The 26,932-nt window shown below is 49.8% G+C and overlaps 2 protein-coding genes across 5 annotated transcripts; one reads left to right on the top strand and one right to left on the bottom strand.

The window, feature by feature from the left end:
• Positions 1 to 776: 776 nt before the first annotated feature.
• Positions 777 to 5,751, bottom strand: f9b (coagulation factor IXb). Of its 2 annotated transcripts, XM_076022373.1 has the most exons (9): positions 5,594 to 5,751; positions 4,912 to 5,081; positions 4,787 to 4,811; positions 4,602 to 4,715; positions 4,094 to 4,225; positions 2,931 to 3,292; positions 1,499 to 1,637; positions 1,204 to 1,424; positions 777 to 1,059 (listed from the first exon to the last, which is right to left on the bottom strand). In XM_076022373.1, the coding sequence occupies exons 1-9, from the start codon at positions 5,670 to 5,672 to the stop codon at positions 868 to 870; spliced, it is 1,434 nt and encodes a 477-aa protein (XP_075878488.1). In that variant the 5' UTR covers positions 5,673 to 5,751; the 3' UTR covers positions 777 to 867. The 2 variants fall into 2 exon arrangements, with proteins under 2 accessions (XP_075878488.1, XP_075878487.1); XM_076022372.1 differs by having other exon boundaries at positions 777 to 1,424.
• Positions 5,752 to 9,620: 3,869 nt separating this feature from the next.
• Positions 9,621 to 26,752, top strand: LOC142885678 (fibroblast growth factor 13-like). 3 transcript variants are annotated; one of them, XM_076022377.1, is made up of 5 exons: positions 9,621 to 10,096; positions 18,535 to 18,645; positions 21,176 to 21,279; positions 22,880 to 23,078; positions 25,254 to 26,752. In XM_076022377.1, the coding sequence occupies exons 1-5, from the start codon at positions 10,048 to 10,050 to the stop codon at positions 25,400 to 25,402; spliced, it is 612 nt and encodes a 203-aa protein (XP_075878492.1). In that variant the 5' UTR covers positions 9,621 to 10,047; the 3' UTR covers positions 25,403 to 26,752. The 3 variants fall into 3 exon arrangements, with proteins under 3 accessions (XP_075878492.1, XP_075878494.1, XP_075878491.1); XM_076022379.1 differs by lacking the exon at positions 9,621 to 10,096 and adding an exon at positions 14,848 to 14,944; XM_076022376.1 differs by lacking the exon at positions 9,621 to 10,096 and adding an exon at positions 17,180 to 17,876.
• Positions 26,753 to 26,932: the final 180 nt, after the last annotated feature.

The following is a 26,932-nucleotide window of genomic DNA, read 5'->3' as shown; positions in this document are numbered from 1 at the left end:
CTGCTTTCTAGATGGCTGGAGGAGGAGAAGGAGGAGCCAACAGCAGTATTTTCAACCCATCACATGGCCATTCCAACCCTTCAGCCCTCCTGTTGTGTGTGTTTGGACTGACGCATCAGAAAACAGGTGGAGTGGAGGTAAAAAAAAAAAAAAAAAAAAAAAAGTCCCACACACACATTTCTGCCAACTTCTAATAAAAATGCATCTTTTTGACAGACTGCAGTGTTTAACTTGTAATTGTTATTATGTGTTTATAAATATTCTATAGTTCTCAATAAAAGATATTCAGGTGTCTTTTCATTCCTATTTGACAGTTGTTTCATACATCATGTAACTTTTTTCATCACGTTAAAGAGCCTCCACAGTATTTCAGTGTGACGCTACAGGCATGAAAAGCATGAAAGAATTAAAAAAAATGTTTTTTTTTTAAATATATTAGTTCAGCCCTGTGATGAACTGACAAGTTGTCCAGATTGTCACCCTGCCTTCGCCCTGGAATTGGCTCCATCAGACGCCCATGCAGGAAGAAGCGAGTACTGAAAATGGATGGATGGATATACTAGTTCATATTTTGTGGTTTTAAGTAGACAACAATAGGAGCTTCTTGACCACACGTCTGGAAGGGGGTTTGGCTGGGTACTGTGGTCATTGAGCTTTGTGACATCACAGAGGGCTGCCAGTGTTGTGTGTTTGTGTTTTTGTTTTTAAGTGGAAAAACCAAAATGTTTCGAGAGTTGACTGACCAGAAAAGTGAATTTTGCAGAATACGGAATCACGATTTAAAAACTCCCATTTTATTAGTGACTGATGGGACATCCAGGGATGGCGGAGGTCTGCAGGGCGCGACGGCTGCCGTCGTCCCCGGGGTCAGTTGATGCGAATCCCCGCGGTCTTGCTGATCCAGGGGAAGTACTTGGACAAGCGGGTGTAGATGCCGTACTTGCCGTCCTTGGCGCACTCCTCCCCCCAGCTGACGATGCCGGTCAGGAACCAGGTGCCCTTGTACTGGGTGGCATGCGGCCCCCCACTGTCGCCCTGACACGCGTCCTTCATCCCCGTCTGGAAGCCGGCGCAGAACATGAAGGTGGTGACGTGTTCGCGGCTGCTCTGCTTGCAGATGGTGCGATCCACGTAGGGCACCTCCAGCATCTGCAGCCTGGCGGCCTCCAACCCGTTGAACTTTAGCCGCCCCCAGCCGCTCACCACGGACGTGGGGGAGGTCCTCACCAGCTCCTCGATGAAGTTCTTGGGGCCAAGGCAGATGGGGCTGCGGTGGGCCGACAGCTCCACCGGCGTGGCCAGCCGCAGCAGCGCAATGTCGTGGTCGTACTTGGACCTTTGGTGGTTGTACATGAAGTGGAGGTGCTTCTCGGCCACCGCGTGGTCTCGCTCCGCAGCGTCCACCGCCTTCACGTCGAACTCGCCTGCGGATTGGTGGATAAGCGCGTTGTCGTCGACAGCAGGAGAAGCCATCATTGGATGAACGGCCGCCCCCTACCTGCTCTGACGAAGAAATTCTGTGTGGATACTGAGAACACGCAGTGAGCCGCCGTGATCACCCAGGTGTCGCTGACCAGGGATCCTCCGCAGAAAGGCTCCGTCCACTGCCGGGTTTCCGAGCGGGTCATCAGGGCCACCTGCACACACACAAACACCTGCACTAAGACAATCTCCAGAGCAGGACTCCTACGTTTCCCATGATGCCACAGATTTTGCAGATATTCTGTTTGGCACCTGGTGGCTCGTTGTTCCGCTTTAGCTGTACAAGAACCTTTGAAATTTCTTATGTCAAGGCTGGAAATTTTATATTTTTAAAAAAAATTCCTTAGCCAAAGTTTAGACCCAACAGACAAGGAGACTTAAACGTCCAGTGTGTACAATTTTTAAGGAAGCCCACCTAACAGCGAGTTTTGTATTTAGGGCACTGTCAGTCGGGCTTCATTTAAAAATGGTGGTGCAAGATGGCAGCTAACTAGGAGTAAGACCCTTGCTCTATGTATATTCTTGTATATATGGGAACTATTCTCAGGGTAGGAAAACCTTTTTAATAAATTACTTTTATTGCAGGTACACACTTTTAATAATGTGTTTAGTGGCAGTATGTTAGGATTTTATTTCGTAAATCAAGCTAAATTTTAAACACTGGACCTTTAAGGTCATTTTGCCCAACAAAGTGATTAACAGACAGCCAATAAAACTGCATTACAATCACTGCAGGAAGGTTGACAGTTGAGTTGATAAGGTTAATAAACAATTAAAGAAAATACTGTCTTACGTGAGGGCCGGGCATATTGATCTGAATATCGATGGTATTGAATATCAGATCGATACTTGTGTTCTACAGCAGTTTCTCTTCTACACGTCTGGCAAATGACTTCAACTTCATCACACATTCTCTCCAATTCTGCTTAAGTTAACAGCGTAGCTCTCTCTCTCTCTCTCTTTCTCTCTCCCTCTCTCTCTCTCTCTCTCTCTCTCTCTCTCTCTCTCTCCTGTGTTTTACCATGGGCACAATCAACTGACTGAACGCAAAATCACAAAATTATTCAATTCAGATTCAGATTCAGATTCCTTTTATTGCCATTTGTGCAAAAGAACACATAGGAATTTGTTTTTGGAAGTGTGCATCAAATAATGAATTAAATAAATAATAAATAAACAATAAATAAATATTGATGATTATTATTATGTCATAATGGTTATGACATTTCCAGTAGGCTATACTAGCCCTGTATTTAATTGTTATCGGATTGTTAACAAAATCCCCAGTATCGTCCTCCTCTACTTCCCAGTGACTTTGAAGACTGAACCCCGGGTAAACAACGCACAGTGATTGGCTGTCAGCTGTGGTGGGTGGAAGCTGGAATATCTAGCCCCACCCTTCTGGGTTCACGTAGGCATCACTCCCCCCCCGACTCGGCTCTCGGTACCTGCCAGGGCAGCTGCCCAGGAAAGGCCTCCTCTCCTCCCACAATCCTCTGCTCATGATTTTCTTTGGCCGTGAGATTGGGAAGTGCATCGAAATAATCCCAGAGAGGAAAGAGGGTCGGCTGCGGGTCAGAGGCCGCGCTGCCATCCGCCGTCTGCGTCCTCGCTGAGCGAAGGTTCAGTGTTGAGTTGACCGGACGAGAATCATTGTAGTCGTACAACAGCTCTGTCTCGTTGAGGTCGCTGTAGTCGTAGGCGAGGTCGTCGTCGCTCTCAGCGACTGGCAGTGGCGGCAGCGAGCGACGGCGGCGTGCAGTGGAGGCGGAGCCAGTTGAGAAATAGACGCGTCCGCAGCTGAACTGCTCTGGGGAGGAGAGGAAGTCAGGAGACAACAGTTCTGGGTGCCTCACGTCTGGATCAAAGGCGAAGGCAATGACAGGAAGCGCAGCCTCATTTAAGAGCCGGCTCAAACCAGATTTCTGCTCTTCTGCAGGACCCTGAACAGACGTCAGCGTGGTGGTAACGTTGTTTTCACGGTCAGAGTCAGAAGAGGATGCGTCTGTTTAAACCTGAGCACCGGCTCAAGTCTTGCTGTGATTGAAAGGCTGCTGTCTGAGTGGCAGACTCTGTGTCTCAGCTCGTAAATAACAACCGATAAAACCTTGGCTGACCTGGACTGTTTTTTTTGGCTGTTAATTTAAGGGCGGATAGCCTGGTGCTGGACATTATGGATGTATTTTAAGTCAATATGGCGACACAGAGAATTTCTTTCCAGTGGTCACTCGAGGTTCTGCAGCCAAAAATCCCATGCGGCCCATGTGCAGTTTCTGTGTGGCTGATACCCTAACCCTATCCTATTCATCTCGAGTTACAGAGGCATGATGGGAAATGACACTACTGCGCATGTTCAGTGGGGATGCATAATGTGGAAGTAAGCCATTTCAAACTGGCGGACTTCTTCGCCTTTAAGCGCTAGGTGAGCAACTCCATTTAAATGAATGGCACTGGAACTGGAAGTGTTGCCAACTGACTCCGCTGGCATCAACACGCTTTCCAATTGGACGAATCAAGAAGCTCAGTCTGGCGAGTCGGATAAAAGTTGACGATGTTCGTTGCTGAGTGGGCTTACTGGCTGCCAGGAACCGAGTGGATCTGAATCGGGTACCTGTAGGTTCGCAGGTCTTCCTGTCTTGCCCCAGACGGTAGCCGGCTGCACACCGACACACAACGGCATCGTTCCTCATCACACAGAAATGGGAACATCCACCGTTGTTGACCAAACACTGCTTGGACACCTCTGACAAAACAGAAGGACCCAATCAACCACAGAGTAGAATGAGTCACGTACAATCTGTTAAGAAATTAAGAAAAAAGTGGTCACCCAGCTCTATGAGGGGCGTGGCCTTACACAAAAGGTCTTCCACCACACACCTACACACCTTTGACCGGCAACAACGACAGCTAGTTGTTGCGACAAACAGTGAGAAAACCCAACACTGCAACTGCACTGTTGGAGTTGGAGTGATTTGCTGAATATGTAGATGAGAAACTTCACAAAAGTATCAATTCTGTCACGCAGATATCAATCCAATACCGATATTTGCCTTGGTGTCGATGCTGTCAATGTTTTCAATCGACGGCCCTACTCGGCCCTACTCCCACTTCGGACTCACCGATCTCACAGTTCTTGCCACTGAAGTCCGGTTTGCACCAGCAGACGTAGGAGCTGATGCCGTCCTCACAGCCGCCGCCGTTCAGGCAGGGCGGCGGCTTGCACTGGTCGCCATCTGCATACAGACACACACAGGGCTGCAGGGTTGTGATTCTGAGCAATGTGCACAACTGGGGCGGGTCTTACCCTGGTATCCCGCCCAGAACTCCAGCTGCAACAAAGACACACACACACACACACACACACATTGAGGTGCAGGTCTGAGGACGTGCTGCTGGTTCTCAAGGTTTTTTTTTTTTGGTGCCACTCACAGTTTTCTCGTCATTCTCGAACCACTCGCGGGCCTCCTCCATGTTGCACAGCTCCTCAATGCACTCCCGCTCCAAGTTGTCTTTGAGCATCTCCTCCAGGTGGCCACTGTTGAACCTGCGCCGCCGTACCAGCACAGAGCTGGCGGCCTCCCTGGTCAGGTACACGCCGCCTGATCCATGGAACCAGACACAGCTTCTGCTTCTTCACTTACAGTTTTTTTTTTTTTTTTAAATGAGCAAATTAAATTAAACTAAATTAAATCAGATTAATTTTAATTTTAATATTGAAATTTCTGTCTTTTTATTTGATTCGTCCAAACTGCAGTTGTGGTCATTGAGCCAGTTGGAGAACCGGCTGATCCTGCCTGTATGTGCCAACTTGTTTCGCCACGCGATGCCAGGTTGAAACTACACCATCTAGCGGTGAAGTGACTTTGCGAACAGCTCCTTCACCCAGAGTGTCTCAGGAGGGTCTGAATGGATTCCCATTTGGTGACCACAGATGGTCACCAAATGGGAAAATTGTGTTTGGAAATGAAAAAAAAAAAAAAAAAAAAATCAGAGCAAAACAACAAAAAACTATTTCCCCGACCTCTCTTTTCTATTGACCTTTAAGACTGATTCCTCTATGTTCAGGCAAATCTGACTATCACAATTTTCTCCTTCTCCCCTCAGGTTCTACCTGTGTCCTCCTCGACCGGCAGTCCGTTCACCTCCAGCAGCAAACCGGCTGCCAGCAGCAGCAAATAAACTCCGGCCATCTTCTTCTTCTGTTCGTCCGTCTGCTTGTACCGCCGAGTTTCGCTCAGTTTCAACCGATCCAAAGTACAGCAACACACTGTTTACTTACCTGTGTGTGGGGGTGTCTGTGTGTGTGTGTGTGTGTGTGTGTGTGTGTGTGTGTGTGTGTGTGTGTGTGTGTGTTTTTATAAGCGTACACACAAAAAGGAACAAAAACTTGTAAAGGGAATCATTTTGACTCAGATGAAATTTGAATAAAAAGTTGACATGACTATGTTGTTCTTGTGCGTGTGTGTGTGTGTGTGTGTGTTGTGTGTGTGCGTGTGTGTGTTGACGTTAGCAGCTGTTAATCATGTTGTTTATCATGAGTCCGATAAGCAGCTTTTCCCAGACGTGGCTTATGTGACTGTGCGACTGTTCCGAATTGGGCAGCCGCCATTGAAAACACACACACAGACACACACACACACACACACACACACACACACACACACACACACACACACAAACACACATAAACATACACACAGGCTCATCTCACTGTGGCCTGCAAACCTCTCAAGGGAAACAAAGCTCCCGAAAAGCAATAAAATAAAAAAAACAAAAAAGAACAAATAATTTGCATGACCATCAGCTTTTTACTTCTCGGAAAAAAAAAAAATCCCTGTTCATGCTGCTGCTGCTGCTGCTGCTGCTGCTGCTGCTGCTGCTGCTGCTGGCTGTTTGGTCACAGTGATTGCAGGAAACTGCTCTGTGTTCATACTTGCCACTGGATGCTGACGAATGAAATTTAAGGCAGTGAGGTGGAAGGACCAAATGAGGGGGAAAAGCTTTATGTGTGACACCATCCTGGTATTTAATGAAGCACAGCACTCTCATTTCTCATTTTTCCCTGATTTAAAAATGCTTTAAAGATCACAGGTAAGAATCAGGAAGCAGGGCACTAAAACGTCTACAGTCACCTTTGAAATCCATATTTCTTCTCTGTGCAGTTAGACGTCAAACCCTGAATAAGACCCAGGAGAACCAGGTCATCATTTAAACACAGTAGCTGACACACTGAAACACCCCCTGGGGTCACGTGACCCTGTCCGGGTGTATCGAAGGCAGCTTGATTAGACTGTGAGTTACTCGAGGGGCTGCTGTGGACAAATCACTGTGGCTGACAGCGGCACAGGGGTGGGGGGGGTGGGAGGCACAGACCTTGAGCATGCTGGTCCTTGACTCATGGTGGCTTATTGGCCACTTGGTGATTTAAAATGGGTGGAGGAACGAGATGCTCCCCACTCACTGCCTCCTTCCTACCCCCTCGTGGAGTGCTGGAACTTCAGCAGTCGATTAAATTCCTCCCTCCTGCCAAAATTAGATATATTAGATTTATAGCAGGAAACATTTGGAGGCGACGGAAGGGACTGAGTAGGTTGGAGCTGGTGGAGGTGGGAGAGGTAGAGGGGGTCTCCGGGGTCAAGTATCCACATTTAAATGTAAATGCACACAGGAGCCACCAGCTGAAGACAAAGAAGACAGGCTGCCTGTTACAGGCAGCGTCTCCTCGCATCACAACGGATCAAATGAAGAGCGTCTGGTATTTTCTGCAGGCTCGCTGATCAGATCAGCGTCTTTCTGGAATGAAGTTGCCTTTATTGGCAACAAAAACAAACTGTCACGGGACAGAATGAAAATACAAAATAAAACAGGACGCTAAGGAATTAAGAATCTTCATTTATATTTTCAAAAAATAAAACTGCCCCGTCCTCTGCCACGCCCACTGTGGACGGGGCAGAGTGAAGATGCACGCCTGCTCCATTATGGCTGTGAATCATCATTTCCATAAGTGCTCGCTGTTACGGATGAGCAGCAACAAAATCGCCCACAATTGTTCGTCCAACCTTTCGACTTGCCGTTGATCAATTGAACTCAATACACACGTCACCCATGCGCAGCGGCCATAAGTGTCATAGACGACCTTGTTAGCCCTTGTTGTGTCTGGTTTGCTGCTGCGGTTTGTCTATTGGTGAAACGAGGAGACGCTTCTCTGTAAAATGACGACCGGCCGCAAGTAGAAGAAAACTCTCCGCTCGGCTCGCTTGGTGATATCAGAGGGGGGAATACAGCCACGGTCAGGTGCTGGCTCCACCCTCTGCCACTGCCTCGTGTTCTGTCTCCTTCCATGTAGGGGATCTGATATCGTCAAAATTCTAAAACCAGTTGACAACAAAACCTTTAGGGAATAATGAGTTGAAATGAAATTAATTCAATTGAATCATGAGATACTGTCGTCCACCACTGCAGATTCCCAAAGACAATTTAGTGCTTACTCACTTTTTAATTTTGAGAATAAAAGGCAGAAGATTAAGATTGCAGAGAGATTTTACAAGCAGAGAGCAGTGCAGCCCTGGCTGCAGCCGCTGCTGCTGCAGAGAGCCAGAGGTTTTGGCTTCACTGAAAACCCACAAATGAATAGCTCAGAACCATCTTAGGTCCCCGGAATCTACTGACATTGGATAAGATCTATATGTGTCTACCTGCTGGCTTTTTTTGGTGTGTATGTGTGTGTGTATGTGTTTTTCAGCACAAATTGATTACTTGATCGATAGGCTGACTCATTTGCATGACAATAAATTGCTGAGTCTGCAGGAAAACAGCGTCCGGATTAACCTTGTGCATGTGGTGACCTCACTGGAGGAGGTCTTCCATCGTCCACCTGCATGGAGATGAGCAGATGAGAAGGCGGACCAGAAGAGGTGGTGATTTATGGCTGTTTCTGACTGCAGGTTCATGCTGCTTCATGCTGCTTTCCTTTGACCCCGCAAGTTTGGAAAACTTTCCGGTTTAGCCGCTGATGAAACTATGGCAGTGTACAAAATCTCCAGTGAGGTGGGAGCAAAAGATAACAGAATTTCCCAAGACTGCAGTCAAATCCAGACTGTTTTAATGCTACACTTACTGGGACAGGGACTGAGTGTCACAAGATCCTTACAGTTTTATTTTTATGGCCCTTCAAAGTCTTTGAAGGGCCATAAAAATAAAACTGTAAGGATCTTGTGACAGTTTGAATAACTTTCAATCATCAAGATCTTGTCTGCGTAATGCTAAATTTTTAAGTCCACAAAATTTTCAGTTTCGACTTTGAAGTTTTTAAAAAATGTTGATTTTTTTTTTTTTTTTTTTAACAAATGAAAAAGCACAGTTTGTGAGATCAAAGGTCCGGATATATAAAATGTAGGTCTTAATGAGGCAAACACGAGGGTTTTTGTCCTATGTCTCCACGACTTAGAGTGGCCGCTAGAGCAATGGAAATGTTTTGGGGTGTCTACAGAGGGCGCTATGGAGCCAATATTTTTTATTTATGTATTTCGCCAGTTCTGACCTGCTTGCAAAATTGTATGAATGAGTATGAATGGAGTATGATAAAGGGGTAAAAAAAAGAAAAAAGAAAAAAAGAAGGGAATAATAAACATGATTGGGGCGGTTGGCGGTTCAAATCCCAGTTTATCCACGTCTGTTGTTGTGCCCTTGCGCAAGACACTTAACCACGAGTGTCAGTAAATGTTGGGTGGTGGTCAGAGGGGCCGTTTGGCGCAGATTGGCTGCCACGCTTCCAACAGTCAGTCCGCCCCAGGGCAGCTGTGGTATGGAGCCTACCACCACAAGTGTGAATGTGGCGTGAATGAATAATGGGTTCAATGTAAAGTGTTTTGAGTGCCTAGAAAAACGCAATATAAATCCAATCTATTATTATTATTATTATTATTATTATGAATAAACATTACAATTTCAGTTGGTTCTTTGGTCCTGGCGAGCCTTGCTCGGTCCCACAAACACTTCACACCAAAGAGTAAAAGACCTAAAAGCGGTGTGAGTGGTTGGTTGTCTTTGCCACTGATTGGTTGAGGAGGAGCCACTGAATCACTGAATCACTGACCACCAGTTAAAAGGTCCAGACGGCCTTCAGTTCAGTTCCTCAGTTGGCGAGAGGAGCCGCAGACTGGGAACTGCCACTTGCGCCCCCACCGAACCCCAAAGCGCGCGCGCTCGCTCACGCGTGTGCCTGTCATCTCTCTTTGTCTCTTGGTTTGTGCGAGTACCGCTTATCTGCGCGTGCGCTCGAGCACACACGCCTTGGTAGTGCTCGGCCGGTTGGTGCGTGTCGGAGGTTGGTGACAGCAGAGCCGCTTCGGAGCAGAGAGAGTCGCCGGGACTGGACGGGACCAGACCGGGGAGACAGGACGGAGGTCTGCTGCTGGCTGCTGGAGCAAAGGAGGAAAGAGGCAGGAGATCAGACTCGGAAAAGGTGAAGAGGAGGAGGAGGATGAGAAAGTGAAAGGGGCTCTCCCTGCGTCCCTCACCTGAAGTTCTAGTCCACCAGCAGCTGCAGCGGGACGCCAGAGCTCCATGAGCGGGAAGTCCAGAGGCAAAGAAGATAAAGACCATGGCGCCAAAGGTCAGTGGTGATGCGTTCATGGACACGACTTTACAATTTAATTTTCGACTGTGTGTGTGTGTGTGTGTGTGTGTGTGTGTGTGTGTGTGTCAAGGCTCTGCTGAGGTCAGCAGAACCGCCACCACCGCCACACCCCCCCCCTCCTCTCTCTCTCTCTCACACACACACACACAGAGTGAGAGAGAGAGAGAGAGAGAGAGAGAGAGAGAGAGAGAGAGAGAGAGAGAGACACGGACCACAACTCTTCAAATACCACAAAAAAAATTGTTCGTTTTACTGGGGGAAAAAAGGCATGAGCGAAATAGTTTTTTGTTTGTTTTGATTAGATTTTTTTATTTTTTTTATTTTTTACCGCTTTAATGGAGTGTCGATGGAGACGGGGAGAAAAACCACTGTCGGGCTGTTTAGTCCCCAGTTGAGACCCCTTTTCTGCCGCGCGCATCTCATTTGAGCGCCTGGCGCGCGCACACATTTTCATTCTCGCCCCTCCGGACGGCAATAAAATTGACGCGCGATGCACCGCAAAGCAAACTGGGAAACTATCGTCGCCATGGAGACAAAAAAGGGAGTTGCCCGCGAGCTTGGCGCGTCATAATGTATGCGTGAGGCTTTTCATGATTCACAAACAGAAAGGAGAAGTTGCTTAAACACTAGAACTAAAAAAAAAAAGACCTTACATACGCATGAGGTAAGAGGAGAGCGATCATCTCAAATGTTCTTAGATGAAGGAAAGAGCTTCTCAACAGGGACACTGAAGATGAAAACTAGATGGAGGCTGGAGTTGAGCAGCTGTCCTCACCATGGAAGAGCAGATGGACAGAAGAGGCCACAGCCGGTCTTCACTGTTCTAGCGGAGCAGCAAAAGCTGTCAGCATGAAAATCAAACATTTGATAAATTACGACGTTGGCACAATTGTTGTTGTTGTTGTTGTTGTTGTTGTTGTTGTTGTGTTAAATGCTTTTGGTTTCAAACTCTTGTAGTTCAACACACAGCACAGATTTACTCCTGATACAATAAGACAAAATGGATTTTTTTTTTTTTTTTAAAAACTAAAGGAAAATTAAAACATCCAATAGCAGATTTATTTCAAGCATCAACAAACAAATCATAAACATCAAACATTTTTGGTCATAACAAATCTTTCAGGGTAAATATATTCCTCATATATTTTGAGCTGATATTACAGTTTGGCCTCTGTCCCATATGCCAATACAGAGGGGGTGGGATTTATGACTTTGGATGCAGCCACCAGCTGAAGATCATTTTTATCCAGTTCCCGTCTTCATATGCTTCATATTTCCTCCACCCACCCTTCAGACACCAGACATAACTCTTTATTATTCACGTGTTAAACAGACCTGATTTCCACAGAGACCCCAAACACCAGAGAGGACAAAAACTTCTCAATTTCGTTTTTAAAACTCCTCTTTAGTTTAATGACTAAATCAGACTTTAACTAGTTGACGGGTCATCAGTCGCAGTCAGACAGCAGCTGGCAGCTTTCAACACTGAAACCAAAGACCCGTGATGACACTGAACCTGACGAGCTGCTGAGATTCTCAACCCAAATAAAAGCATAAGTGCGGTTGCCTTTACTCAAAATGCGGCGTTAATGGGTACAAAACAAACGTATCAATAAACAGAAAGGAGGCGGCAATAAAACTCAGCCAATGAATACGCAAGGTTTGATTTATGGGCTGAATGAATTCCCTGAGGGGCCGGTCGGCTGCAATAACACCTGTACGCTGTAGTGGGCGACAGCAATCAATATTCCACAAAGCCAAACCTTGACTGGTCATCACCAAGTACGGTGTGGCTGCAAAAACCAGAGGAAGAACTGAGAACCTGAGAACCACAGGACCTGAGAACCTCAGAGCCAGATAACTAGAGAACCAGAGGACCTGAGAACCAGAGAACCTCAGAACCTCGGAACCAGATAACCAGAGGCTCTGACTACCAGAGAACCTGAGAACCACAGGACCTGAGAACCTCAGAGCCAGATAACTAGAGAACCAGAGGACCTGAGAACCTGAGAACCTCAGAACCAGATAACCAGAGGCTCTGACTACCAGAGAACCTGAGAACCTCGGCACAGGAAAGAATCAGCACAAAAAAAAAAACACAAAATCAACACACAAAACCAGGGACAAAAAAAAAACAAAAAAACAGATCTCAGATCTTCGCTGCTGCTCGGTGGACAGATGGACACGCAGGGTTAGATGCCACCTTGTAATGTTCCGTGTATAATAACGGTGGCGCTGGAGGATTAAGTTGGAGGTAGAACAAGAACTCATTAACATCTTGTCCTCAAAAGAGATTAGTGTGTGAGTCAGTGTGTGTGAGCGCGTGCGCGCGTGTGCACGCTCATAAATAAGCAGTGGAAGCAGAGATTCAGCCTCCTAATTAACCCCGACGGTGACACGATTGATGATGTCAGCAGATACCTCCAGAGTTGACGCTAGTTTTTTTTCTTGCTGATTGGCTCCTACAAGCATCACACTGACAGTGAAGCTGCTGAGTTACAGGGACGCGTGTAACTTGCATAAATAATTTAGGGCCAAAACATTTAACATGTTTTGGCCTCTTCATCCTGCATCTTTTGTGAGTATTTGTCAATATTGTGATATTATTTCTGCTGAGTCGGCATGTGGTTGGCAGTGTGGAGAACAAACCAAGTGGATGTGAAGGCGCAATATTTACTTTGTACTATTTAACAGAGCGACGCACGATAAAAACCAAACCAAGGGTCACCTGCTTTGATTCGATTCCCCTGCTAGTCGTCTGGTGGTATAGCTCCCTCCTGTGGCCGAAACCACAAACTGCTGGTTGAGAAGTGGGTGTGTGAGATTGAACGCACTTCCTGGTGATTATTTGGCATCGTTGTGGTTTCCGCCAGGTGAAGGGGTGGAGGGCAGCGAGGAGGGTCTCGCCCCGCTGGAAACTGCTGTCTTGATTATGTTGCAGAACTTCGAGATCGCTTCCATCTACAGTGCTGTGTTTGCGGCCAGATTTCTCTGGTAACTCTGATGTTCTGGCCTCCATCAGCTGAGTGTGCAGGTTCTCCCCGCTGCACTGCCAGCAGCAGCAGTGTTTCACAAGCTGCCGCCACTGCTCTGCATCTCTGAACCGTTCAGTGTTCCGGCTGCTGCATAATGGGCTGCGTTAGTGCGCGCTTCACGCTATAATGTGCTGGCTGTGATGGTGCGTAGAAGTCAGAAGCACTGGTAAGGCAATTACGTGTGTGTGTGTGTGTGTGTGTGTGTGTGTGTGTGTGTGTGTGTGTGTGTGTGTGTCGTTTCAACTGCAATGTGATGAAGTTGTTGATTCAACATCACTGAGAGTCTTAAAGCAGCACTTGAGAGTCCCCCCCCCCCCTTTGTCTTTGTCTTAAAAGTACTCAGTCAAAATTGTATTCTTGACACTTGCAAGGGCAAGAACTACACCTCTCCCACAGCGCCCCCAACTGGCCGGTGATAGAACTGCACAACAGTTTGAGTTGTTTAGGTTTTTTTTTTTTTTTTTTGTTGTTGTTGTTTCAAATAAATGTCCCAGTAAAAAGTGCAACTACTTGATTTTAATATGTATTTTCAGAAGGTCGTTGCCTCTCCTCGGTCCTGCTAAATAGTTCTGAATGTTGTCAGTGGTTCTTGGCGAAGCAGCTCCACTCTGATGTTTTTCAGACAACATTCAGTTGTGTACTTTTTTCTTCTAAATTAGTTTATCTGCTGACGAAATGTTTTCTCGCCACTGTATTTAATTTTTTTTTATGTTGCCCTAGCTTGCCATCAGAGCCATATCAAATTACCTTTTCTCTCAGTATTACAGTCCTGGACAGAGCACTGGAGATCGATCCGTTGCTGAGTTATATTGGTGGGTGAACATTTCCTGCTGTTTCACTTCCTTCTGCCCCCCCCCCCCCCCTTCCTCCGATGTTGTCTGTTTGGAACCAAAGTGGACGGTGTAAAGTTGCTTGTGTGACCAGATGACAGTGGTTCTGTGAAAATAGTGAGCTCTTTGACTGTTTTGTTGTCATTAAGTGAGGTGTCAGTTCCAGTCATGAAAGGGACAGTTTTGTTTTTTGTTTGTGTAAGGCAGTAGTTCATGTCGGCGCTAATCACTTTGGCAAGTCACCAGTGAGAGATGGATCAATGTTTAGGCTAAGAAGTAGCTCAACAAACAAAGCAAAACAAAATAAAACAAAACAACAAATTCAAATTTTTCAGTTAGGGCTGAACTATCCCTTTAAATGACTAATCAGCCAGTCAAAGGCTTTTATGAGCAGACCGAGTGACTGTGCACTTAACAATAATAGAAACGGGCGTTTATAGATGGCCGTGACTTTGACAAGGCAGCGTTTAGAGGTTTTAAATATAAACATAGAATAAATCAATGGGACTATTTTGTCCCCTGAAGAGTTTACAGCTCTGTTGTTCACACACACACACACACACACACACACACACACACACACACACACACACACACACACACACACACACACACACACCCACACCTACCTGGCCAGAGGTTGGACCTGGGTCCCGCCCTGCTGGCCTCCTCCTCTCTGATTGTGCCAGATCAGCGAGGCCTTGAGATGAATCATTGATGACGCTTCCAGCTGCTTAATGGCCTCTAATGTCCTGTAATGATCTCCCGTCAACGCCGCGCTGCGCCGCCCTAATGCATCCAATCCCGCCGAGACTTTTTCCGCCTCCAACTTGGGCGATCCCCTCCTCTGGCTCTCTGCGCTCGCGGAGGCAGCTGGCCGCAGTCTAGCCGGGAGCAGCAGGGCTCCGCAGCTCCTCGGAGACGCACCATGACCTTCCCTCTCCGCCGATCCACCTCAGGTAGGAGCGCCGGCCCGCTTCCCCGCCTGCTTTTCCTGGCCCGGTCCGGACCTGCACTGCCGCGCACACAGGAAACACATTGTGAGGAGGAGGCGGATGATTTGAACGAGTGTTTGGTGCCACGTTCAGGAGGATCTTTGGGTCTGAGGAGTTTTGAGGAGGTTTTTGAGACAGAAGGGTTTGGATTGTTGGTTTGCAGGGAGGAGACGACCCTCTGGGGCCTGAAGCAGGCAGTTTAAAAACCTCCTGAAAGTTCCTGATTGCTGCGATTTCTCCAGTGCCTGTCGGGAGCGCCGGGCCAGACGCACCCCGCTGCCGCTCCGCCCCTGCAGTGACTTCAGTTTGTCCTTTTATTTGTGATGATTGTGTTCAGAATTTGTGCGACGGCAGATATCACCCAAACTTGAGGCCATTAGGATGTTAAGCTAACCAGATTTTGTCAAAAGCAGCTACTATAAGTGGACCGATAAGACATTTATGGTCCTAAAAGAAACTGAAAACTAAAAAGAGAGATCAACAAAAGTGTGTTTTTCTGTCACAGCTCTCTCACTTGCTGCTGCCGCTTTGATGCTGATTAGGGATATCTGTGAATAACAAGTTTTTTGCCTTGTACAACCTGTAGGGGGCGCCTCGGGCATTTCAGCGGCTCTGTTTTTTGTAGAAGTTGTACTTGAAGCACAATCTGCTGTCTATTCGGTGTGTTGTTGGTATTCTGTGGTCAGATTTGGTCATGTTTGGGCTTTGTATTGTTGGGTTGTTTCTCCGCTGATTTCCATGTTTTCCAGGGTGCGTCTGATGGAGCAGGTGGAGGCTCTGCAGGGTGAGAACTCGAGTCTCCCCTCGCTCCTGTTGACGTGGCGCCTCCACAGGCCTTTAAAAAAAAAAATCCCATGAATAAAAGATGGGAGACTAAATGCAGCTTTCGCTTTGATTATTTTAAGACCTGAAGTGTTGCCCCCTGTTGGACATGCGCACTCACCTCACCAGGAGGCTGCGAGTGAAAGGTCAACCCCCCCCCCCCCACCCTCGTGGCTCCACCACACCAGTGACCGGGTCATGACCCCAACCTCCGGTCTGGTCTCTGCTCCATCTGCTGTTTGATGGCTCACCATCACCTCCTGCTCCTCCTCATCCTCCACCCCTTCCTCTTGCTCCTCCTCCCCTCCACCAGTACGCCAGGACTTCTATCATAACAGAGCCGTCTGGAGTAGCAGCAGGTGCAGCCGCTGCTTTCTGTCCGGGGGATGTGCGCCAGGTAGCCGCTAACCGCTGCTAACATCGACACACTCGGTCGCCGAGGATGCTCTGCGAGGAAGCGGCGGCGTTCCTCCTTCCTTCCTCTGTGCGCTGCGGCGACGAACCTCTGCACCAAAAGATGCTTCACCCCGACATAAGCTTCCCCCACCCCCACCCCTCCCTGTTGTCACTTTCTCACCCCCTTCAGCACCTCACTCCTTCCTCCTCCCCCATCACTCCTGGGCTCTTCGTCCTTCTTCCCCTTCTCTCTTAATTTCTTTCTTTCTTTCATTCATCTCACACACACACACACTCCCTTTCTCTCCTCCCCTCCGCTCCATTCATTCACTTGTGTGTCAGCTGCCCCCCCCCCCCTTCTCCACCCTCCACCCTCTCAGCCCTCCTCCCTGCCTATCACGCGCCAGTCTAACATGTAAATGCCACGTGGTGTTCATGCTTACAGGTGCCCCCCCCCAACAACATACATACACAGCTTCCCAATCAAGACCAAGCACACGCACGCAGGCGTGCGCACACGTTCACGCATTCGCACCCTTTCGGCTTCTCCTCCTCCCATCTCCTTCCAGCTCCACCTCCTCCTCCTCCTCCTCCTCCTCCTCCTAGCTCTTCCTCCTCCTCCTCCTCCTCCTCCTCCTCGGGGCGGGCAGGGCTGCAGCAGCTCTATGAACGGCTGGGCTGCACCATGATCCCTGTGCTGGAACAGCTCCGAGCTCTTTCATTGACAAACATCCAGGCTGCTGCCGCCGCTGCTGCTGCTGCATTTCTGTCACGGAGCGCTTCGATCAGGAGCGGAGCCTCATCGGCGCGAGGGCTGCGCACCACAACGGCGGCGGCGACGGAGGAGGTGGTGTTGGTGGTGGTGGTGGAGGAGGGGGCCACGGCGGCTGCAGCCATCCGCGACAACACAGCGCGGCGTTGGTCGCTCCGGAGCTGCTGATCTGCCTCCCAGGACCCGGACCTGATCTGCCTCCCAGGACCCGGACTGGATCTGCCGGCGGCCCGTCATCATCCATCTCCTCCTCCAGCTGCTCCTTCTCCGCGCTCTCTCGGGACGAGCAGAGGAACCGGGAGGAGGAAGAGGAGAAGGAGAGCTGAGCGCTTCGGAGGGAGGGGGTGTCTGGGTGGGTGTCTCCCCCACCACCACCGCCACCATCACCACCATCACCACCACCACCAGCTCTGCAGACGGACCCCCGGACCGGAGCCGTTTAACTGCATCCATGAGGCAGCCAGACGCGCCGGTGGAGGAGCCCGCATGCGTTTTCACGTCGTGGATGCGCGCGAGACTGCAGCAGCGGCCGGTGTGTGATGCGAACTAAGCCGTGGGTGGTGTAAACCCCCTCATCCTCCTCCCCGCGCCCCACCCAACCCCCTCTCTCTCATACACACACTGACACACACACCTCGGCTCCTCCGCCAGCCAGCCCTCCTTCCCCTTCAGCGGCACGCGCAGCCTCGCTCCAGCTTCGGAACATGTCCCGGGCCGCGGCCATCGCCAGCTCCCTCATCCGCCAGAAGCGGCAGGCGCGCGAGCGGGAGAAGGCGAACGCGTGCCGCGGCAGCGGCAGCCCGAGCAACAGCAAAGGCGCCAACGACAAGCCGAGCAAGCTGAACGTGTTCTCGCGCGTCAAACTCTTTGGCTCGAGGAAGAAACGGAAGAGAAGGCGGCCGCCAGGTCTGAGTGTTTTGGGGTGGGAGGGGTCGGCATGCAGGGGCTGCACCAGCAGCACCGCCACAACTGTCACCAGCATCAGCAGCACCACCATCACCACTATCACCAGCATCAGCAGCACCATCACCACCAGCATCAGCATCAGCAGCACCACCACCATCACCAGCAATAGCAGCTGGTCTGCACTGGTCTCACGCTTCATTCATCTTGCAGCTCCTCTGGATCAGGATCCTGTTGCATTACCAAAACAACCACTGCTGGTAACTTTGTGTTGTTCCACAGCAAAGTGTTGCAGGTGTGTGTGTGTGTGTGTGTGTGTGTGTGTGTGTGTGTGTGTGTGTGTGTGTGTGTGTGTGTGTGTGTGTGTGTGTGTTTACCGCAGACCTATGTGAGCTTCTCATCAGTCAATTATGGTTCAATACTAATGTGTCATGAGGTTCAAGGGTGACGAGTCGATCAGACTCTCACGGCCCCCCTGATTGGAAACGAACCACAGGGCGCCTCCTCCTCCTCCTCCTTGTCCTCCTCCCCCTCTGCGTCCATCCATCTGTCCTTTGACACTTCCGGCTTGTGGCAGAGACGGACGCCTCTGATCAGCTGACAGGAATGTCGAGTGAGAGCGGCTAATGTCTTCTCCTCCTCCTCTTCCTCCCTTTGTCAGAACCCCAGCTGAAGGGGATTGTGACCAGGCTGTCCAGCCGCCAGGGCTTCCAGCTGCAGATGCAGCCTGATGGCACCATCGATGGCACCAAGGATGAGGACAGCACCTATGGTAGGGCCACGCCTGCACACGCACACACACACACACACACACACACACACACACACACACACACACACACACACCTCACTGATCACATCATTGATTTCATTGAGCTTTCTTGACTGATAATGTGTTGTTTTGGCTGTGAGACATTCTGACTGACTAGGAGCTCCACTTTGTGCTTAACAGGGAAAACAAACCTAAAATTGTCTCTTTGTGACATCACAAGGGGATCACCCCCTGCCTCTCTCCCACGAGACTGAAACATCAGGAAATTTGTAAATGGTTTATTTTGTCAGAAAAAATTTCACTGAAAATCTAGAATTCTTTCTTCCTCCTTCCTGCGGCAACGCCTTAAATTAATAAGGTCTTAATACGATGGTGAGAGAGGCTTTTTGGTCCTCCATGACCACCATCATTTATCAACAGTCTCCGCACGCACCTAAACATTTTCTTTTTCCTGCCGTAAAGAAAATCAATAAGTGGAGAGAAACCCTGTGACCCCCCCCCCCCTGCGAGTGGATTCCATTACACAGAAAATATGAAATGAAATCTAACCATCAGAATCATAGAATCAAGGTGCCTGCTGGGGGAGGGGCTGGGCGCTCAGTTTTGTGCCGCTTCGATCTAATAAAGTGAAGGAAATGAAAAGAGATAAAGACATGGGAGAGACCAAAGGTGCAGCAGGATAATCCAGCATATTAAAGGCGGCGTACCGAGTCAGCGGCACTGATTTAATTTGATTCCCCTGGTAACAGAATCAGAATCAGTCTTTACTGAATTCAAACGTCCCCACCATCAATACTGTGAAACCTTCATACGGTCGACAGCGTGACCGTATGCTAACGAGGTCAGCCCAGTGTTTGGATTTGGAGGGGCTCTTCTTTTGCATCAACCTCTGCTCCACCCCCACCCCCACCACCACCGCCGCCCTGCACCCTACACCGCGCAGGTGCCGGACCGTGACTGGATTTGGGCGGATAATCCATGTAATTCACGTCTGGTCGTGAGCCCCGGCCGTTGCGAGGAACACGCCTGCTGACTCATCAAACTGACGCTAATAATTACGGGGCTCCTTGCGCAGAAACACGTAAATAACCTTCCGTAGCCGCCGGCCGCCGGGAAAACGACAGGAGCTGCGAGAGGAGGCGCGTGTTTGTGGTTCAGATGGTTCAGATTTAAATGTTCTGCTGCTCGCTGGTCGTTTCACTGGCGTGTGTTTGAGTTGTTCAACATCCAGTGATCGATGGAGAAACTGGTTTTGATTGTTGCTCCGGAATCCAACCTACATTTGACCTTTAACCCCCTCGAGCACCAGGAAGTGTAAATTCCGAAGACCCTCACTGGGTGGATGGAGGTGGACCACAGATTGCTGGTAGTGTTCTACTGATATTGTATCAGTTACTGCAGCTCGACGACCTCCGGCTCCTTGTATAATCGCGCTAACACTCCAATGTTTGTTTGTTTCTTCGTTTGAATATTAATGTGAGATATGGACACAAGTGTTGCTGTGATCCCCCTGCATCAGTGGCTAGTGGCTACATTATGATGATGGTAATGCAACACTTGGCTGACCTCAGCCAGTTTAACATGCTCAGCTCCGCTTTCAGCCACAAACATGGAATCATGTCCAACTGCTCGATATAAAACTAACACTGAGTCTCTATCACCGGGTCTATGACGACCAACACTGCAGTGAAAAAAAAAAAAGACTTTCTTCCGTTGCAGTTTTTGTTTTTCGGTGTAATAAATTCCAATCTTCATCTTGTGGTTTCGCTCAGTTAACAAATTCAAAACAAAAACAACAACACATTTTTTTCTCCCTCTGTGCTGCGAAAATTAGCGTCACTGCCGGGTGTCGTCGCCCCCTGCTGTAAGGAATGTGAACAGAAGTTCTCTGGCTAGTCGGCGGTGACAGCGGAGGATCAGAGTGTGAATGTGCAAATCAGAATGTGCTGAAGTTTTGACCCTATTTACTGAACTAGAGACGGGATTGTCGTGACGTCGTGTGACCGTGTTCTGTCACCTCGGGGCTGACAGAGAGAGGATGGATTTAAACCAGAACTTCACATATTTAACGCCTGTTTATACATAAATAACAAATAATAACTGTACCTGCAAATATCTGTTGTTTGTGTTGCTGGAAAACAGCCCCGGCTGTGTGTGTGTGTGTGTGTGTGTGTGTGTGTGTGTGTGTGTGTGTGTGTGTGTGTGTGTGTGTGTGTGTGTGTGTGTGTGTGTGTGTTCTTAGAGGAGAACTGGCCCTGGTGCTGGCTCGGCGACGTGCCTTTTTGAAAACTCTCTCACTCCCACGCCGCCGCCGTCGCCACCACTGAGTGCAGCTGCCGCTAAATCACTGCCTTTAATCCTGCAGCCTCAGCCGCCCAGTGACCTTGTGGAAGAACTGCACGGAGGCGTCGTCACGCCAGATGGGACATTGGTATTGATGAGGATTTCTCTCTTTGTTTTTTTTCTGTGTGTGTGTGTGTGTGTGTGTGTGTGTGTGTGTGTGTGTGTGTGTGTGTGTGTGTGCGTGCAGCTGTGTTCAACCTGATCCCGGTGGGGCTCCGTGTGGTGGCCATCCAGGGCGTCCAGACCAAACTCTACCTGGCCATGAACAACGAAGGCTTCCTCTACACCTCCGTAGGTCCCACCACTGTTGTCACTGTTGTTGAGAGTCTTAAAGGACCATTGCAGTGTTGCAATGTGTGCGTGTGCGTGTGCGTGTGTGTGTGTGTGTGTGCGCGCGCGTGAGCGTGCTGCTGAGGGTTCGCCCGGTCGTTTTTCCCTTGAAAGAGCCTCCTTCTTCTCACCTCATTGGGCTTTGCACGTTAGAAATAAATCCGGCCGACTGGAAACGCGCAGCAGTACATGCGGCGTGGCAGGTTCACTGCTGCTCCCGAAGAAGCGGCTAATTACTGGCCTCAGGCCGGAAGAACAGCAACAAAATGCTTTTGTTTTCTCACCCCGTGATGCATAAAAAAAACGCAGCGTGAAGGCCGAGAGAAAAATATTTCCTGTTCCAGCCGGCAGATGCACCGTCCGCTTCCTGCACACGCTCACACAAAGAGGCACACACACACACTGACACACTTCCTGCCCCGACTCACGCAGCCCCGCCCCCTCCAGACGTCCCTCTGAAGCGGCTCTCCGGGTCGGTGTGAGTGATGAGGCGGCGGCTCTTGGCGTGACCGCTCTGATTATCGTCCTGTCATCACATCGATAGCGTGAGCGCGGCGGCGCCCGTCTGTGACTCAGCGTCCGCGCCGTCCGCAGCTCCTCACCCATCGATTTCCTCCTGCTTTTATCCCCTTCAGTCATCCTCTGATTGGAAGATTACTTTCTGTCCCCTCGTCCGGGATTTCGAAATATGTTTTTTTTTTTAAGCCATTTTTCTTTTTCTCCGCCCTCCCTCCTCCAACAACCCCCAAGAGAAATAACACGTACACTGTGCATCTAATGAGCCGGGTGAGAGGGAGGCGGCTGCCGGCTGCCTTGAGTGCCTCTCCTCTCCTCCTCGCCTCCTCCTCCTCTGCTCCGGAGCGGCCGGTGGGCGGCGTGGACGCAATAACAAAAAGGGAATCAACAAAAATAACGGCGGCGCTTCCAGAAATCTGGACGAGGCTGCAGGAGCGCAAGATGAAATCTTAACACCTCCATGTAATAACAGCTGCGCCCGCAGGCACAGAGCGCCGCCACGCTATCCGGCCCATCGACGGCGCCCCCCCCCCCCCCCCCCCCGGAGGGCTGCCGGGCCTCAGCGGTTTTCGTCCCGCTGCTGCTGCCGCCTCGTACGAAAGCGCCCAAGCAACTCTCCCGCCGCCCAAAAATATTTTTAGACACAATCGCAAGGCACGTTTGTCGCCACCCCCCACCCCCCCCCCCACACACACACCCTCGTCCTCCTCCACACCTCCCCGTTGAGATTAGCAGCCAAAAACTTAATTAAGCAGGATGGGCGTGCGAGGGAGAGGAAGAGAGCGGCGTGCCTGTATCTCCGGGCTGCATCTCCCTCTCAGTGGGCTGGTTGGTATTCAGGGGAGTAGCCGGTTGCGATGGAGACGCAAGAATAAGGAAAATGCAAATGTCAGCTGTCCTAAGTTGGCGCAGTTTACGCTCAGAGACCACAGCCGGGCTCCAGATAACGACTCGGCGCCGCCTGACGGAGGAACACTTCAATGTCTTTAATGGACTTTCCATCCCCTGCAGCTCATCGGCAGCTCTGTGTGTGTGCGTTCCGCAGGAGCACTTCACCCCGGAGTGCAAGTTCAAGGAGTCTGTGTTTGAGAACTACTACGTCACCTACTCCTCCATGCTGTACCGGCAGCAGCAGTCGGGTCGGGCCTGGTACCTGGGCCTGAACAAGGAGGGCGGGATCATGAAGGGGAACCACGTGAAGAAGAACAAGGCGGCAGCACACTTCATCCCCAAACCGCTCAAAGGTGAGGCCCGCAGTTGGCGTTCAAGTTTATTTCACTCTGCTGTTACTTCTGTTCCACAGTTCCACCTTTACAAAATGTGACGGCATGTTTAGATGAGAGACAACCACTTTCCCTTCGCAAACAGTTGAAAGTATAGAGTGACTTTTTGCAGAGCAGGCGGCTCGATAAGATGAATTTGTTGTCATTAGAATGGCCCGCTGTGCACTTAGAGGCACGCTCCCACACACACACACACACACACACACACACACACACACACACAGAGTTCCAACAGGAGTGGTGGTGTGTTCCTGTAAGAGCTGAGTGGATGAATAAAGCCTCTTGGATTCATCAGCTGGATTAGATGCCTGCTGATGTTGCTCTGCTCCTGCATTAAAGGCCCATCGTCTGCTGAGACTAGCAGCAGCGGCGGCGGCGGCGGCGGCTAAATTTATGCTAATGTTCCAGAAGCACGGCGGCGTCCATCCAGTAGAATGAGTGAGTGCAGGGCAGAATAACAAATCAATAGTTTTTTGCTTTCTTTGTCTGGCTAAAACCTTGAAAAGTTTTTAGAAAACTTTTTTGTGCCCCTACTGGCTGTAACCAAAAACACGATCTGCTGTTTCCAGAAGGTGGCGCTGTGCCGAAAGTTCTCACAGTTGAAACTTTACTCATGTCTGCGTCAAGCTGATGGAAATAGAGACTCAGGGGTAGACCCTCAAAAAAGGGCGGGATTGCGGCCGCAATCTGCGCCACAGATGCGGGTATCCACAAAGGTTTTTGCGCGGATGACATGCAGGCGCAAACACACGGCCACGAATGCGGCACCCGAAACAGGTGCGAATGTTGCGGTCTGGCAACCTGAGAGCAGTTTGCGCCAGAGGTTGTTGGTGAGTGCGTGTGTTTGACAGCGAAACTCTGCGAGGACAAACGCGCTCCTGTGCGCGCCTGGCATTACGATGCCTCCTCCGTCTACCAAGACTGCTGCCATAATGGAAAGAAAGTCAAGACGCGTTAGTCACCAACACCTGAGCACCATTTGTATTTCTCATAGCCTATCTAAAATATTGGCATATATACTGCAGTCTATGCCAGTCTATATCGAAGATTTGGGGAGCCATATATATATTTCAGGCTTTTCAGAGAGGAAAGTTTCACTCAGAAGCCAGAAACACTTTGACAGACAGAAGCTGCGCCTGGTTCTGGTTTTGGCCGGCGGTGTTTGCGTCTGTCAAACTGCCTGCGGACAGGAGCGCAAACTCTTCCTGGATCTGCCGCTGTTTGAATGAGGCATATTTGCATAGAAGGGGGCGTGTCATTTTGCGCGTAATGACTCATTTAAACAAATTCAAATGAGTCTGGCGCAGCCCTGCCGCTACCTGCGCCTCGGCCCATTTTCACGTTTGCGTCCCCTCTGTGGATCAGAACCACCGCTTTTGGCGCCGTTTACACGGATTTTCTGGCGCAAAAGCCGCGCAATGGCTTTGAGGATCGGGCCCTCAGTTTCTAATCAACTTAAAGCCAATGGAGGCCTGTGGTGGGCAGGGCCTCCACAGTAAACAGACTGGTTTTTCACCCAGCACTCTGATTATTTTTGGAAAATCAGTGCAGTCACTTTTGCAGTAGTGCTCCCAGAAAAAAGAAAAAAACCCTTCTCAACCGGAGCCTTTCAGCATGGATGCGAGAGATTTCCACCATCCAAGCCAGGATTCTGAGACTCAATATGGGTGCACAGTCGTGTCACTTCCCATCATGCCTCCGTAACACGCGCGATGCATGAGGCCGCATCAGCCAATCAGAATGAGCCGTGGCGTAACGCTGGGGATAAAGTGAAGGGGGACTCGGAGACCTATTCAAGCTTATCTGATACTCCTCTCTCTCGCTCGCTCCCTCTCTCTCTCTCTCTCTCTCTCTCTGTCTCACCCCCTCTCTCTCTATCTCTCCCTCTCTCTGTCTCACCCCCTCTCTCTCTCTCTCCACCTCTCTCTCTATCTCTCTCTCTCTCTCTCTCTCCCCCTCTCTCTGTCTCACCCCCTCTCTCTCTATCTCTCTCTCTCTCTATCTCTCCCTCTCTCTCTGTCTCACCCCCTCTCTCTGTCTCACCCCCTCTCTCTCTATCTCTCTCTCTCTCTCTCTCTCCCCCTCTCTCTGTCTCACCCCCCCCCTCTCTCTCTCCCCCTTTCTCTCTCTGTGCAGTGGCCATGTATCGGGAGCCGTCCCTCCACGACCTGACAGAACTCTCGCGCTCGGGCAGCGGCACGCCCACCAAGAGCCGCAGCGCCTCGGCCCTTCTGAACGGAGGAGGAGGAGGAGGGAAGTCGGCCAGCAACAACGACTTGTCCTAGCGTCCCCGCACAGGTCGCTCCAACCGGCACGCACAAGAGCAGCACACACACACACAAACACAAAAGCACACTGACACACACACACACACACACACACACACACACACACAGAAACACACACACAGCTCTCAGGCCGACACGCCCACACAGCGAGCGAGCGAGCGGAGAGAAGAAGGAGAGAGAGGCAGAGCGCATTCTTCCACTGTGACTGACTGTGATGTAAATACAACCAAGGACAATCAATCCATCCATCCGTCCATCCGTCCATCCATCCGTCCATCTGACCGTACATCCGTCCTGCCCCGCTGCTCCCACTGCAGGGGGACGGGGACGCCGTACCCACTCTTCCCTCTGCACGAACACACACACACACACACACACACACACACACACACACACACACACACACACACACACACCAGAGAGTGAACAGTCAGTCAGTCAGTCACATAGTCCGATAAACAGACTGTTACCGAGAACCAAAGAGTCCGAGCAGCAGTAGAAGGAACCAGACGGCGTGTGTGTGTGTTAGCGGGGCCAGAAGAGAGGCATGATGGGAAACAGGAGGTCCTGATGTATTCTACCGTTACGCTATGTTTACACAGAGGTCAATGGGGGTCAAGTCATTGTTTTGTTTTTTTTCCTTTCAAAAATGACAGTGGCAGCAGCGTCCGTTGCATGCAGGTGGGCCGGCGTGTGTGTGTGTGTTGCCAGGTACGTTCTGTGCCTTGCAGCGTGAGTGTGTGTGTGAGTGCATGCGCGCGCACGTCTTGGGTAACGGTGGGCGGGCGGGCGGTGGGATTTTACCTTTTTCAGATGTGCTGTGCACCAGACGAACCTCCTGAGGGCTTTTAGCAGGTTACAACACGGTTTACTTGTATATGCTTCCTTCTTACGAGCGATGCTGTTGTTTACCTTCACACTCTGTGTCGTCGTCCCTCGCCGTTTGTTTGTTTGTTAGTTTGTTGTTGCATGGAAGCCTGTGGACCTCTGCTCAGTAGCAGCATGCTGAAGGTCTCTTTTGTTTTTTTGTTTTTTTGAATTATTATGATTATTATTTATTTTTTTAGATAAATCCTTTTAATTGCTTTATCATTTCTGGTCCTGCGTGTTCCTGACCTGTAGGAGAACACTAGTGAGCCAATAGCGTCGTACCAGAACACTAGTGAACCGACGGGCGCGAACGTGTCGGAACACTGCTGGACCAATAGTATTGCACCGGCAACATGAGTGGACCAATGGTGTCGGACCAGTTTGACATTATGGGAGCACAGAATATTTACTATTTAATACTTTGGTTCCTGCTGTGAACAAACTGAAAATGCACTAAATAAACTCTTTCTAAAGTAGCGAACGGCTGTTGTTCTTCCTCTGTGTCACATGATCACATGATGCAGTTCTGAGGTGAGTCTGGGTCCGGAACAGCCAAACTGACTGAAACGCGTGTGTGTATGTGAGTGACTGTATGTGTGTGTGTATGCGTGTCAGTGTGTGTGTGTTTTCTCCCAGGATGCAACAAGGAAAGCCGTT

The sequence above is a fragment of the Nelusetta ayraudi genome, unplaced genomic scaffold, assembly GCF_046127955.1.
Source record: "Nelusetta ayraudi isolate G7.1 ecotype Tasmania unplaced genomic scaffold, CSIRO-AGI_Nayr_v1 ptg000011l, whole genome shotgun sequence".
Lineage (NCBI taxonomy): Eukaryota > Metazoa > Chordata > Actinopteri > Tetraodontiformes > Monacanthidae > Nelusetta > Nelusetta ayraudi.
This window is presented reverse-complemented; position numbering and strand designations above follow the sequence as displayed.